At 41.8% G+C, this 16,821-nt stretch overlaps 1 protein-coding gene across 1 annotated transcript; it reads right to left on the reverse strand.

Moving 5' to 3' along the window:
* Positions 1–1,597: 1,597 nt before the first annotated feature.
* On the reverse strand, positions 1,598–16,419 carry LOC144933594 (calcineurin subunit B type 1). Its single transcript, XM_078858562.1, has 6 exons — positions 16,082–16,419; positions 11,025–11,064; positions 9,409–9,585; positions 8,365–8,424; positions 7,451–7,635; positions 1,598–4,680 (listed from the first exon to the last, which is right to left on the reverse strand). Exons 1-6 carry the CDS (start codon positions 16,082–16,084, stop codon positions 4,633–4,635), a joined length of 513 nt encoding a protein of 170 aa, XP_078714688.1. The 5' UTR covers positions 16,085–16,419; the 3' UTR covers positions 1,598–4,632.
* Positions 16,420–16,821: the final 402 nt, after the last annotated feature.

The raw sequence follows: 16,821 nt of genomic DNA on the forward strand, positions 1-16,821 counted from the left end.
AAGAAAAAATATGAAAGTTATAAAAGCGATGATGACCGGTGGACGACACTAACAATGGAGTGAACACGCCCAAAAAAAATCAATCACCGTGGAGATGGAGCAATAAAATCAAGGTATGCGTAGGTACTAGATGGACAACTGCATCACAAGTTGTTGATAAATGGGGCATGCCTTAGGCAGGAGGCCTTCATCAAGCAGTAGATAAATCATGGCTGATGATAACTATCCAATTTATAGAAAATGCTGCACTAGGGTAGCACGTAGTTGCTTACACATTAGTGTAAAATGGCTCCTTAATAAACGTAGTGGCCACTAAATCACCCACTTAATTGGCTGAGTACTCGTTTAAAAAAAAAAGTGTGATACAACAAAAATTATGCACTCAAGAGCTGGCTCTTCATAAGGGACAGCTTATTTTAAATGACATTCCGAAAAGTCAACACAAAATTATTAAGGTGGCATGAATTGCCACAATCTACATTTCAATGATGGATATATTTTTTAAAGACTTTAATTTGTGTAAGGAACTTGGCATAACATAGGCAACCTTGAATGTCATTGCTCAAGGTGCTAAATTAGCCTTCTAGATTGCAATACACCATCAAAACCTTTCGTTATTTTAGGAGGCAGCTTGAAATAATCCTCTGCTGGTAAATCAACTCCAAGGTTTCAGCAAGAGTCACATTATCCAATCCTAATGCCAACCTCAATTGAATTTAATTGGTCTTAATGTGGCATGTATTGCCGCTTCTACTGAACCACTGTACATCCACAATAAATGTATATGTACCTTCCTTCATACCATACGTTACCAACTGTCCGAATATAATTCGTCACTGACTCCACATCGGTAAAATGTATATATTTTTTTCAAACAATATATAAACGTCTTTTTAACTGGCCTCCAACAGCTACACCCCATTTCCCAAGTGCAAGATGACCCGGCTACAATATAATTACAGTACAAGGGAGGAGACAGCTGTAATTGAAATATGGCAGAACTTTTTGGAAAATTTACATTATAAGCCCTATTTAAATCTTGGCAAAGTAGACTTTTACACACATACACACACGTTTGTTTGGCATAAAAGGTAAATGTTGAGTTGGGACGTTTTAAAAATATACATCTAAAATGCATGGCAAACGCAATAACAGCAATTGCACCCTGTAGCCGTCGATGCAGTCACATATAAGCATGTATTTTTAAACAAACTGTCACTTGAGATTACACTTCCCCCCTTTCAAAAAAACCACACGTAAAAACTGGCTCTGCAAGAACAAGCTACAGGCAATACACACTGCTATGTTATTTAACACAGCAGCAGCACAATAAGCGTCCACAAATAATCAACTCACAAATGCAACACTCATAACCAGCAATGTTATTGAAAGTCATGCACATGGCCAATTCTTCGCTAAAAACGCAACTTTGAAAATATATCACGGCCAATATTGAGGTGATGTTTTGTTCGTTAAAGATTCAAACGTGGGTGTGTGTGTGTGTCCTCGACGCATTTCCAGTCACCTGGGAGGATACATTTCCTTACATGTCTTTATGCCAGAGCTGGAACAAAATTAAACGTCCTGTTATATTCCATTTTTGGTTTTTAACTTTTATTTTAGTAAAAACATTATGCAAAACCACATTCCTTAACACAGATACATGGATACAGAAGTTAGTCAGATGGTGTGCCGCCCCCAATGAAGCACTGCGAGCCATGCAAGTAACCGCTGCTGCTGCACGATTCAAATTCAAAAAGAGTTAAACATACTACCCCGGGCAGCTCATTATTACGGATGTGCACAGCGAATGGGAGTACAGTTAGAACACAAAAGGGAGGAGAAGACAAAAAAAATCCAGCATAGAGGCCCAGGTCAGGTTTCCAAAGAACACAGTGAGCCTTCGTTGTAAACGTTGGCCATCTTTTGATTAACTTAAGACGCAACGTAGGTACACGTTCCTCAACTCAGTCTTGTAAACAACAATTTTTCTTTCTGTAGCGCATTTTGAATGCGCACAATTCCATCGTATGTGAGAGTAGATACTGTATTAAAAAGAAAAGTGATATTTAGGTCAAAGGTCGAGTTCATATCACACGAGGCCCAACTATAATCGGACACTTTAATCATGGCGATTGAATTTGAAATTTAGGTTTGGCCGAACACGTGTTAGCTCAACTCAAGAACTGGTGTGCTGAGATGTGCCCCCTTTTGCCCAGTGACCCAATATTACTCGGTTCTAAATTACCCCAAAAAATGTTTGCGTAAAAAAGTTCCCGATTCTAACATTAATGGAAAAATGACATGACTTGTCAACTGCAGATCAGTTATCATCCAGGAAACCAAGCTTAGCTGTGGCAGCGGAATAACCCTGAGCAAAGTTTGTGCACGGCAGTCACAAAACAAGTCGGCGTAGGAATCTTATTTTGACAAGTCATGTCAGAGATCATCCGTACATGATAACCTATCTTAATGTTCTCTTATTACTGTTCAACTCAAGTATTCAACTATACCCCACAATTATAATACCATGATTTTAGTAAGAGCATAAACCAGATGAAATTGGGCAAGCGAAAACACAATTTGAATAAACAAAAGTGAAAGCATGTATAAGACAAGAAGCATTCATATGTGTGCAGCCTATAGCCACAACTGCATTCCAAACTCAAATTTACAAATGATTAATATATGGGAACACGAGGCCACTTATTCAGGAGCAGTGGCTTGAGACTTAGTTCCAGGAGACTAGATTTCTACTCCAGTTTTGTGATATTTACCAGCATGATAAGGAGACATGTATGTTTTAGGCATTAACATTTCATAATTTAAATCATATGCCTATCTTGTCATGCTGGTGAAAAGGTGTGGACATATATTGTAGAATTGCAGCCTTAAAACGGTCATGTAAAGCCATTACATAACTCATTTTGGTACGGAGTCAATGTGGTGTTTTTAATCTTTTATCAAACTGAAATGTCACTGAAAATTCGAAATGGCCATAGCAATCACTTAAAAGGTTGCTTCACCTGTATAGACCACAGCAGTTATAACATGAAAATACCTTGCTTGGCAGGAATACTGGTGCAGCAAGCCTCCCTTTGTGGCCCATCTCCTGAATCTAGTTTTTTTTTTGCCGGAATGACCCCCGCGTTCCCAGAACTTTAAGACCATGCAAGTCTTCCCCGACAGCACCAACCAGAGAAACAATCGAGCGCACAGTATACAATAAACTTGCGCAACATTATTAATCACGGAACTATACACACTACGAGACAGTACTACGTGAATTGAACAAAATTATGAAAGCCTTCCACTTTACAACGGAGCACACACAACACAACAGTGGTACAACACTGCGCATGTTGTTTTGATGCCACAAAAGATTTAGCACGTTTGTTTTTTTTCTTCTTCGTTTGGTTTTTGTCTAACGAAACCAGCAGCGGACACCGTGGACCGTCAAGAGACACATCTTAGGCCTCATGCAAGGAGCGTAAAGATATCTGCATCACATTTCCAAAGTCCCTCACACCAGATGTGGCCAACAGAGGTATCTGAAATTGGCATGCTCCACATTGGAGCAATTCACATTTATGAAATTAACACCACCAAATACTTAAGACTGTGGAAATTACTATGTGGATTCCTTTGACTCCCAATTATCGTTTGACCCCCTGACACAAAGCTATGCGTACCAAATAATAATAAAAATATTTTGCGCATGGAAATATGAGCGAAGCTGTAACAAAGGCTTTAATTATAATGCCCCTGTCAAAAATAATTGATGCTGCCTTGTTTAAAAAAGTTAAACACTTTTTTGTGACACGGAAGTAAACCTTGCATGTAACAGGAAGTAAACACTTCTCAGATGGAACTGACTTGAGTCATTCCCAGTTAACAGCATTTCATGAAACGGCAAAGGAAAAATGTCCTACTTTACACATGTCAAGTGACGCAGATGTGTATACGGCATACACCGCATCATTTATAAAAAGCCACCGGTTGTATTTTTAAATGCGACCTTCTGCCATGCGCATGGTTCACCGCCCAAAACAACGCACACAACCCTATGAACACGGACAAAGTTCAGAATATGCCACCTACTCTTAACACTTGCAACCAACGCAATGGCCCACTTCTCACAGCAATACGATTGGTAATTATTTTTGAAAGTTAACATCGCCAAACACAGCCATTGTTTCCTCTCGCCATTAAAAAAACAAAATGCGCAACTAATAACAATCCACTTGTCATACGCTGACAATGGGATTTTAAGACTTCCCTTATGAGAACACCAATATCTGATGCTGTGCACCAATCTGAATGTCAGGATGAAGGACTAATTGACCAGCCGCTCAACGCTTGCTAATATTTGCATGCATCAATTCGTTCGCGTGGCCGCGGGGGTACGTTTGTGGCCACCGACGCGACGTGAAGCTTGTCTTGTGGATATTCGTTACAAGAGGGGGGGGGGGGGCGGGGGGGGGGAACCCTGTCTGCTGAATGAGATCTCACCAAGCCCCAGAATGGGGACTTCTGCAAGAGAGAGGGACGCGCAATACTAGCGGTGGGCAGCAGGGCGCAGCTCCCTGGCAGGCCAGCGAGAGGGGAAGATGAAGGAGGTGGGCGGAGACTTCAAACATCCACCACCATCTTCTTGTGGATGTCCATACCGCCAACAACCTGAAACAAATCGACGGTCAACGATTGCGTTCTGTAGACACGTACTGTGATCAGAAAGCAAACGGTTGGAGAGGTTTGGCCGCTGAGAACATGTTGCCAAGAGCAACACCCAGGTGCTGCAAACAATGGAAATGAGTCGTGAAAAAATGCTTGGTGAAGAATAAAAAAAACTACCTAGGCTTTGTGTCAAGCTGTCTAGCATGTTGAAAGGCATATGAAACAGAAAAGGAGACTGAAACAGTTTGAAATGTTTTCGTGACTTAACTACAGTGATATTAAACAGTATTGGACCCAAAGCCCAGTGATGTCAATAAAATGCCCATGGCCAGTTGTAAATTATTTTCTAATTTACGTTTTAAACTCTTGTCTCTGACAGCCGAGGTCGTCATCAGCCATGCTCTATTCACTGATGGATAAAGGTCTTCCCAAGCGGTTGCAATATCTCATTGTCTTCCAATGCAACAATGAATCGTGCATGTTGAGAGAGGAAATGTAATAAAAGTGAGATGTTAGACAAAATATTGAATAAACAAAACTCTGTACAACAATTTGAGGATAAAATGAGAATTAAAAACAGAGGACAATACAAAAACGTTTGATGACATCACAGAAACCAATGGGAGCATCAAGACATCAAAAAGAGGTTGACGATTACAAATTCACAAATGGTAACCCCTAAGGGAGAAAGATGGAAGCATTACATATGATAAGAGATAACATTCATGGAGGAATTGTGTTCTTTTGGAAAAGAATTCACATATCCCAGGACCCAAACCATGTGCTGGATGAAGATGAGGATGTTCCAAATATTGCAATTGAAAAAGTAAACACTGTCGTTCATAGAAGAAAAAAAAAGGTCCTGGGAACAAGGTGGCATAAGTGTGGACATAAAATACGCAGCACCAGTTAAACTGGCATACATTAAGTGGACCTATTTACCAAATGTTTACATAAAAATGAAATACCTCAATCATGGAATGATGCCACATTTTTATATTCAAAAACGGTCCTCAAGTTTACTTGAACAATTAAAGATGGTCTGGGTACATGGCTACAAAATGAGGCATATTAGTAACACTGAAACCTGTTTTTTCCATCGCATGCACATCAAGATAACAAACTCAAATTACTTAAAATGGTCTCGGAATTCTACGAGCCACATATATGATCCATTATATTAGAGATTGATTCTGGGAAGAATGATAAGTCTAAAGAGGTATGACTAAATTGACAAAGTAATTTTAGCACATTCATTATCGCTATGGCAAAGGTTTTCACCAAGTCATCTCAATCACAATAATACACATTCTTTTCTGTGCTATCACGCTGAGAAATTGGGGAAATTGGTATATCGTGCAGTGTTTTAAAATAGTGAGGAGTGGTTGCAGGCAGTGCCAAATGTCCTATGTGGTTACAACACTGTGGTTTCAGTTTCAGGAAGTTAAAATTGGATGTTGGCATCCACACATGTTCAGAAGGTCATGTCGAGAATTCTTGTCGATATTTACTTTCAGCAAGCACATAGTGTAGACATTTCTGAAGTAGTGAAAGAAAGAATGTTGCAAATGTGCCAAAGAGATGGAAATAAAATACTGCTTGTAGACTTAAAGGAGGTGAGGGGTGGGCATATATAAAATAAAAGCTTTAGAATGAACAGGATGGAGGGCATTTGAGTCCAAGAAATACCATTGGGCAGAGGACTAAAGTAGAAGTATTTGTTCCGAATGTCTTATTGTAAAAAGTAAAAGGGACTGTATATAAGATGAGAGTAGACCATTGCGTGTCGGTATTACAGCCACGACTGCAAACTTCCGTACAATTGCTTCGTTATGCCAACGTCCATTCATCGATGCACGCCGACGTGAACATCTCAATGTGTGGTTGGGCAGATTTGCCTCGATGTGAAAATTTTGAAATAAATAATTATTTGTACTTTCTTTTTTCTGCCATCGCGAAATATATGTACATTTTTATATCACAAAACAAGGAGGGAACTATGTTTCTATTCTGGAACTTTTTACAGTAAGAGCCATGCATCTTCAGCAATAATTACTGGGCTTTACCGAGTAAAGTCCCACATTAACAAATTGATATTTCTTAAGTTAACTTGTTACACTCTAACTTGACTGCAGTGACTCACAGTGCAGTCAGGTTAACCTGACGGCACTGCCAGCACCGCTGCGTTTAGAAACATTCAGGTAGTTGCCAAGTCCAAGCCTGAATTCTGGCACTTTGGAGGAGGTGGGGGGGGGGGGTTGTGGGTCACACAAAAATGCCTGCGACAGTGAAATTAATAATGCAGGGCTACAAAGTCAAACGTCACCAAATGAGTGAAACTTCCAATATGCACAGCTACAGAAGATAGTCGTACAGAAAGCAGGGTACGGACAAATGTGTATTTGTTTTTTTCTTGCTTTTTAAATGTTATGCATACCTCCATCTTTCACTTGGAACTCCAATTTACTCTTGTGCACAAACATCTTCAATTTAGGAATTGGCCGAACATCCCATTCCCCTGAGACTGTAATCTCAAGAGGCCGTTGTGGATAAATCAAGTCAGAGACAGACCCAGCCAATGCCCTTCGAGTGACAAAACCAGGCCATTACTTCCTGCATTCTTACCAATCCTGTGACTGTTACACAATCGAAAACGTGGCCCCCACAGTCGGCTCTTACAGTATCATCTCAGCATGTTTATGGCTTTCGCTTTGGTTGCTGAGGAATAGATAAGAATCAATGTTTTTATTATTTTGCATTGCAATATGCTCACCTCGCAGAACTCCTCAAAAGATATCCGCCCGTCGCCATCCTTGTCGGCATTGATGATGGTCTTGTCAACAATCTGCTGCAGCTGTGTGTCCTTCAGGTTGTTTCCCACCATCATCTTGAGCACCTGGAAGAGCTCCCCGTTGGAGATGTAGCCATCTCGGTCCATGTCGTAAATTCTGAATGCAACTTCATGTGCACGGAAAAAAATATTTTGCATTATTAGACTCCGATAAGACACCCCATGACAATGACGCTACAGACTCTGAATAGATGGTACCATGATCAATTGAGTCAGATGAACACATTGTATATAGTTGTACAGCAAGAACAGCCAATTAATCACAAATCAACGTGTTTTCATAAACAAACTAATTCATGATAATTGGTGTTTTACCCTTCTATCTGGCAACAAAACTGACACCTTTTTAGAAGGAGTCATGTTTGCATAGACCACAATACCTGCAGTCATAATGCAAACAAAAAACATAACTAATTAATGGCGCTTTTTCAATCCACTTGTGGATGAAGGCCTCCCTATGCCATCATAGGATTGTTTGACCACACTTCAACAAGCTGTTCAGTGCGGTTTGGGGACGGAGAGGATGCCAGTGGGAGCTCGGCTATCACTTGCCACCAAAGTTAAATGTGGCTGGGAATCAAATTGAGCTGAACGGGTTTCATTGCGCATGCTTGAACCACTGCAACACAGTTCCACTTCCCAACCATAAATACAAATGTCTTGTGACACCCATTGGTTAATGGAGGACATTTTAATGCCTCTTGTTTAACATAAAAAGTATGTCGTTTACCCCTATATATTCAACTATGGGCGTTACCGATTGGTTAAAAGTAACTACACGATTTAAATTGAAAAAATATATATACTTTTAAAAGAAAGTCTCACAGAATACTTACAGCGTAGTTTTTGCTCTTTATCCCCTTTTACGCTGAATTGTGACACACCTTCAATAAACTCTGCAGGAGACAGTGAGCAAACATGCAATCCTTAAACCTTTGACATTTATTGGTATACGATAACAAAAAACACGAAATTCCTGCTCCAACAAGCACGATAATGAAACAGGTTATATCAGCTGAAGGCAGCAGAGCATCATAACCTACACTTGGGCTGCTATGCCAGCACGGCACATTTCAGCAACCACATGTTAAAAGACGGGTGTACAGAAACAGTAGCCCCTAAAATGCCTTTGCAAATGTATTACTGGTCTGAGAAATTGGCAGTCAATCAATTCAAACCACAGAAAGAGTTGGGGTACCGAAATCATGCCACCTCTGGGGTCATGTAAGACCACTGATTGAGTACTATTGTGCTCTTAGGATCAAATTCCAGGCTTCCACACAACATGCAACAATATTTATGTGCGTAGTGAATTCGTCCAAGCTGTATCACAGCGATAAAACAAACAAAACACTTGTTACAAGTATGTTTTGTGCTAATTTGGGTCAATGTAAAACTGTGCCTGTTGATTCAAGAGATAGGCACGGAGATAATAATGGACAGCTTGCCACAGTTGAGTGAGATAACACACTGAATAATACAAAATGCTCTAAATACCACCTCACTTATTTCATAACTAATCCTCTGCTGTTGAAAAGGGGTTCCCAAAAAAAAATTAGTTAAAAAAGTGGCTATTTCAACTATGGTATAACTGATGAAGAATGAAATACCCATATAAAAATAAAGGAACTACTTTGAAAGTGGTCTGCAAGTACAGACTAAATTCACCCCTTAACCATTGTCATTAACAATGTCTTAACACAGAAAATTTCAAAGGATATTTTAATAAATTGCCCTTCTTCAGAAGAGAAAAAAAAATATAGAGGAATGATAAAACTAATATTTTGTCTGTTACAGAGTGGTGCAAATGATGAGCACCCTAAAAGTGCAGCATATTCATCTCATCAAGTACAATTGTCTATGTTCCGCCAACAGCACACCTTTAAAATCCACCTCCCCGTTGCCATCTGTGTCAAAGATGTCTATGACGCGTTGGACGAGCGGGTTCTGTTGGAGCTCAGGCAGCGACATGAACTCTTCAACGCTTAGTGAACCCGAGCCGTCCAAGTCCAATTTGCGGAAACGCTTGCCCAGACGCTTGATCTCGTCTGCGTCAACTGGAGTGTTGCGATGAAAGCAGCAGGGCATCAATCAATAACTCACAACATGGATTATTACCAGTCTTATTGCGTTTTTTTTTTACAACCAGGCCACTTCAGTCATCCAGAAATGATTTACAAACATTAGTGTGTCATCCCGATATGAAATGCCTACGGCCTTTGATAACGAGTCACAATTTTTTTTGCACAATTTTACTACGTTTATTTGCGTCACTGTTACAGGTTAATTGCAAGATGTTGCAGTTGAACAGAGAGTGAACGATGTTACAAATTGTGTGTATTATATATTGTACGGGGCCTTGGAGTGAACCTTGAATAAAATGTTTGAGAAAAATGTGATTGTAAAAACTATAAGAGTATTGACAATCAACGGATACTATATGCCCATGTCTTTGGCGAAATGGAAAAGTATTGTATATTACATTTATATACAGGTCCGAATCAAACAGAACACAGGTGTGCTCTGATCAAGTAAAGTTATTTCAATGAGATTTTCTATCACAATAAACACAGGCGAATTTTTATTTATTTGACTCATTAGAACATTAGCATGTTCAACAGGCTGATTGAAGGGAGTGTCTAAAACATTACATCATTGTTGTGAATAAAAACATAAAAAATCTAACACCCATTAAATTACACATAGTATTTCACATTTGCGTGATCTTGTTGTGTTCTTATATTCATATAAAAAAAGCCCTCCCTGATTAAATAGTTTATTATTTGAGCTAAAAATTCTAGTGCAACGCTTGAAAAGTGTGACTGCTCCCTTGCAAAAATTATACAGTATTTAAAAAAAAAATACACTGTAGTTCCGTATAACCTAATTCACTTACTGATTAAAATCAGCCACGTACAATGACCATCACGCGCAAATTCGGTTAGTTGCTTTTTGTTCTGCCAGATAAGACAAGGAAAGGCCAAATGGTGTGCAACTCCCAACAGCCGTACATTTCCCATATTGCTCTGGGCAAAACACATTCGGAGAGGTTGACACTTAAGCTGCAGTCAATGCAATAGACATTGCTCACATTTTACAACAAGTCGGCAAATAAAGAATCGCACATCTCCGCAAGATGAAAAGAGAGCAAGCTGGAGGTTACATCCTTACGATGTGAGAAGTTGTTTTTAGCTCAAGACCGATGATTAAAAATGTAGGCAACCGCCAGTGCATCAGAGGTCGCAAACGGGTTTTGATTCCTTACCCGTACCCGGCCGCACCAGGGTCGCAAACGGCTACCCGTACCCGTACCCAGCCGGGTACGGGTAGCCGGGTATCGGGTAGGGTACGGGTATCGGGTACCCGGTTGTGACCTCTGCAGTGCATGATTGGGTACAGAACGCAACAAGGCAGACATTCTGCCACATTGGGGAAAAATGCAGCAATCTGAAGAGGTGACGGGTAACTTAAGTGTTCGGTGACTCTGAGAACTTACAATGGGAGCACATTTCCAGTGGGTAGCTGCTCTCGTTACCCTGTCAACACACACACACACAAAGAGTAATTTAACAACAAAAACAGCAGTCACATTTCTGCCTTTGTAAAGATGCAATTATATGTATTGCATTTCGTACCAAACGCACCTATGATTATTTTTCGCCAAAGTACTTTGAAAATCGCTTTGTGAAAATGTAGAAATACATTAGCACACCACACCACACCCTTTCCTGCAGCCAGAGTCTAGATTATCAAAAGCAATAAAATATATAAATATTTATTTTAAGCCCAACAGGCACAACTGGTAAATGTCAATAGTGTCACTCTCTCTATAAACATGGTATGCAATGGTCCAGTGGTTTAAACCCCACATCTGCCCAGTACAACTGTGATGCAATACAAATGAGTGTTGTGACTGTAAAGTGGCCGTTGAGAAATTGTGATCATAGTAAGAGGTGGTTTGAATATAACAATGCATGGCCTTCATTTTAAGACAATTGAGTTGTGAATATAAACGTTATGAACACTTTCTTGTACACCAACTGGTTTTTGGAAGCACTGTTTAAGAAGCAGGAAAGTAAATTCGAACGATTACACTATCAAAAGGCAATAACCCCCATATAGATGATGAGGCAGTTTCACATGCACTGTACACGGATATTATTGGAACTTAAAGAGATTAGGCTGGGTGGTTCTGTAAAAGAGATTAGACATTTATATTTCATCAATTGTGAAAGAGTTGCTGTGGGGGGTTAACTGAAGCAATAATCCTTTTGGAGGTGGATAAAAATCAGTGCCACTTTGAAAGAAATGAAGAGTTATCGTATTTAAAAAAAAAGAATGGAATTTGTGCTTTAAGCTGAAGGCTGTCAAAAAAGCAAGTGTTGCTTTCTTTGCTTATTTGAAAGGTATAAACGCATACTTTGATTAATACTAAACTGTACGTAGCCTACCACATGGAGATTTATGTACATCAACAGCCATGTTCTCAATATACCTCTTAAATGGCTGTCACCTTTTCATTGGCACTTATATGGACTAAAATAACAAGTGACTTTGCCTAGCCACGGAGTGTGAATGACAGCCACTTCTTGAGAGGTGGGCATATCTAAGTAGGTCTGCCTTGCAGCATCACCACACAATGAACGGTTGCTTCTTGTGCTTTTAATTTCACCACTTGTGCAAAGTGTATCTGTCAGTTGTGCTAATCGCCGAGTGTATCCAATGAGCCCCAAGAACCATATTGTAATATGGGCAAAGTGGGAAAGTGGAATTTCAAACTTGAAAGTGCTCCAAGCACAACTCACGTTATGTATAATTTAATACTTTTACAGCACTTTTCTCTGCTGCAATGCTCCTGGACCCACAGCTCCTCCACCCACACTTTGGCACAGCATACCTTCATCTGGGCCTCAAACCAGTGAGCAATGTATGGACCACAAGCAGCCCCAAGAGAGACATCAGTCCATTTTACGGGCAGCAAAAAAAGCCATCAAAGGAATTTTCCAACAAATGACATACAGTTGACACCACAATCAATTTGCATTTCTAAATATGAGTTAATGTAGATGGAAAGCATTCACATTTTTATACCAAACTTAAAAGCTTTACACCATTCATTTAGACAAATTGTGTGCTCTCCAGCTAAACTATTTTGCCGTGGGTCTTAAAAAGATAAACAGATACCTTATTTGTCATTTGCATTAACTACATACAGCCAAAACCAGTTTTGGTCAGGCCATGAAATTAGCTGTTTGCTCTTTACCACTTGAATTTCATGTTTTGTGGCACTGTAACGGAACGAAAAAGTTTAATAAAAATTTCAAGGAGGTGATGTCTAATAATTTTGAATTCAAGCCATTAAAGAACTGATATTGAGGCACTGAAATGGGTCAATGTATGAGCTCACGTAAATATCTAGGATTAGCATAGTCTGAAGTCCAAAACATGTGCCTTTAACCTATTACTTACACGTATAGAAGGCGACCATAAAATACATTATGGTAAATAGGACATTATTATTATTTAACGTGAGGTTTGCTCGTGCTAAATGGGAACTTTAATCAACTCATGCAGTCTTCTCAGCCATACAGTTTTAATGTACTACACTACAAGAACCCGTCGGAGTCTTGGGAGAGAATTTCCTCGGTAATAAAAAAAGCCATTAACAATGACAATCATTTAAACGCCTCGTGACGTTGCAACAGGCCCGTTTTAGGTGTCAATGTTTAACGACTTAGGTCGCATGTGACACTGTTTGACCACATCCTCCAGTCGACTTGCATAACGCGGCCTCTCCCAATGGCCCGCAAGAGCTTTGCGGAGCCTGGGAGAGAGCCCACCCAGCCCCCTCCATTTGCTCGCAGAGTAATGGGAGCTTCACCAACAAAGGCCATCTGCTGCTGCCTGGCAGGTGCAGCGGCTGCCTCTACAACACAGCTGCTGCAAGTGCAGCAAGCACACAGGACGACAATAGCAGTGCAGGATACTTTCTGAACGGATCGTGCAACAGCAATGTGCTGCGGCACAACAATGCTCTAATCAACTACTGTAGTATGTATTATGATTATCATGCAGCAATGCACCGCAGCACCATGCCACCCCACTGAAAGGTGATACGAGTACATTAGTGTTGTTTAATTGGCAGCCTTATGGCCAGATGAGACCTGTGATGGCCTTTTGAAACTGCCTGCTAAGCAATCTCAAAGACTTAGGAGAGAAATAGCGGTATATTGGGATTAGGGGCCGTCCATAAATGACGTCACGCGATTTTAGACGATTTTTGACCCCCCCGCCTCGTCACACGGCATCACAAAAAGTCAGACCCCCCCCTCAAATATGACGTCACAAAGCTCTGTCCCCCCCCCAAAAAAAAACATGCTTTAAATCGCTTTAAACTCTTGTCATTGTAGTGCGTATTTAATGTGGCGCTGCAATCTGATGTTGTAGGAGAAAACATTTATTTAAAAGTCTATTTAATTAAGTAGAACGTGTTGTCTATATGTATTTAAAGCTGCGCTTTTTGATGTGACGTCACATTTCTCAACCCCCACCCCCTCGTCACAAATATCTGCCCCCCCCCCTAGGTGCGTGACGTCATTTATGGATGGCCCCTTAGAGAAGTATGCACACAAGATACAAATATGTTGGGAGACGAGAGAAGAGATGCTACGCAGACACATAATAGACAATTCATAGTCAAGGTTTTCGGGTTAGATCGCGTAAGTATAAATGTGTCGTCAGCCTCCACCACCCGACACAGCCAATTAGTAAGGGATTTGTCACGTAAACAAAACGCCAAGTGGTTACTACTTCGGAGTAAATCCTCAACATTTACAAATTGAGTAGTACGACGTTTCGCTGGTAATTACATCAACCAGCATCAACGGGTGATTTGCCAGGATAGTGAAGCAATCTACCTGCCTCCCGTCTTAAATAGTGCAGCATGACGTCGTCACAATCATGTGCAGAGATCAGAGGCGGAGGGGGGGGGTATTGTAATGATATAATAGATTAGTAATCAGTGAATTAGTATGTGTTTCCTCTATAAGGAATTGTAAATTGTAAGATGTATTACTTAATAATACGCTTCCAGCCCGCATATACTTACGCGATCTAACCAAAAAATATTTTTGAATGATATTGATCGCGAAAGCCGACGTGTTAAACAGACACACAGAGACATGTTGGGAAATAAAAAGTAAAAAACGACGAGTAAACACGTAGACAAAACAGGTGTAGTGCGATGAGAAGATATGTAGACAATGGTGCAGGTGTAGTAAAATGAGAAGATATGAAGACAATGGGCAGGTGTAGTACAATAAGAAGATATGTAGACAATGGGCATGTGTAGTACAATGAAAAGATATGTAGACAATGGGCATGTGTAGTACAATGAGAAGATATGTAGACAATGGTGCAGGTGTAGTACAATGAGATGTGTAGACAATGGGCAGGTGTAGTACAATGAGATGATGTGTAGACAATGGGCAGGTGTAGTACAATGAGAAGATGTGTAGACAATGGTGCAGATGAGAAGGCAGAGAAATGTGGTTAAGATATTGCCAATTCACATTCCTGAGCGGAGAAGACCGGAGAAAGTTGCGTTGAGATGCGATTTTTAAAAAAGCACATCGATTCTTTTCACCCACGATAAGATAAATAACAGGATACAGGTTAAGGCAAGATAAAGGATATGTATTCATAATCGATGACCAGTGATAAACCATACACATACACGAGTATCCTGGATGACATGACGTAGTGCCAGTGCAATACAGACCATACGATTCCTGTGAACTACACACGCAGTATATAATAATAATACCACGGCAAAGCACGGTATTAAATAACTTAACTCCACTGCAGTACACAGAACTGTGCATGCCGTGCCAATTGATTTGCACAGTATTCTAGTGGAGTACTCGAGCATGGTACCGTGCAAAGAAATCCAACTTCTGTGTACGTCAAAGATCTTTATCAGTGCCACCGCAGTGCCACTGCAGTGCGGCTCGATCACGACACGATTAGATTCACAAAGCGTGGCACGCAACTCCGCTTGCAGTGCGCACTAATTAATCATCGCCGGTCATCGCCAACCAGCCAGGATCATCCACTTGCCGAATGACAGCACTGTTAGACGGGCACAGCGTTGCCATTCGTTGCATTGCAGTGGTACACGAGGCAGTGCTGGGTCGGGTCGCCGTGCCCACACTCAGCTCCACACTTGCCGGTGCGGCACAGCGTCCGCCCCGGGCCGCAATGTTCCAGCCGGGGGGGGGGGGGGGCGGGCGGCCACGACGCCGTGCGTGCAAGCAAAGCGACGCAACAAGGACCGGCGCACATGGCCGGACCGCACTGTACGTACAGTGCGTACAGTGTCATCCCGCTGTACTCGCGGGTGAGTGTGTACAGTGCGATATAACGAGCGGCCCTGCCCTGAAGGATTCGCCTCAGACGCTAAACACCGCACGAAGGGCCGACGCGACTACACTCCCACCCCCCCACAGCCGCCACCGACAGACACTCCCTCCACCAACCGCGCTGTTTACGTACCATCGTGGGACTCCCGGCGAGGCGACGGAGGTGTAGTGAGAGACACGAAACCACACACACACACTAACACCCTAACACACACACACTAACACACACGCAACGCACACACGTTACAACTCTCGGTGGCGGGCCGGCGTGGGGGGGGGGAAGGAGGGGAAGGGAAACTGTGCGCCGAGCGAGGAAGAAGAAGGAGGAGGAGGAGGGCGATGGAGGAGGACGATGGATGAGGAGACGGCGGAGACGGCGGCTGTGGTGGTGGTGGTGGAGGAGGCGACCGCGCGCCTGTGCCCGATTGACGTCCGGGTCCCGCCCTGCGCGTGACGTCACCACGCACGCCGTTTTCTTTGCCCCGCCCACCCCTCCACCGACGTAAGTGGCGCGCGCTCGTGCGCGATGACGTCGCCGGATTTCCCCCCCTCCACTCAACGCGCGGTGACGTCGGCGCGCGGTGACGTCACCGGCGAATTTCTCAATCTTTCTCCGGGATGTGTAGGGTGGTCCAGATGTTTTGTGACCCCCCCACTCCCTCCCCCCCACTCCCTCCCCCCTCGTTTAATTATCTAAAACTTCATATGTTTTAAGTAAGGTTTATTTAAAACAGAAATTTATATGCAAATGAAAAATAAGTTTAGGGGTCAATGAATTGTGGGGGTGGGGGGGGTCACAAGACGTCTGGACCACTCTTTATAGCCATACCCCGGTTTACGTCGAGGATGCGTTCCTGAAAGGCGCGACAACGA

Source organism: Lampetra fluviatilis, chromosome 7 (assembly GCF_964198595.1).
Source record: "Lampetra fluviatilis chromosome 7, kcLamFluv1.1, whole genome shotgun sequence".
Taxonomy (NCBI): domain Eukaryota; kingdom Metazoa; phylum Chordata; class Hyperoartia; order Petromyzontiformes; family Petromyzontidae; genus Lampetra; species Lampetra fluviatilis.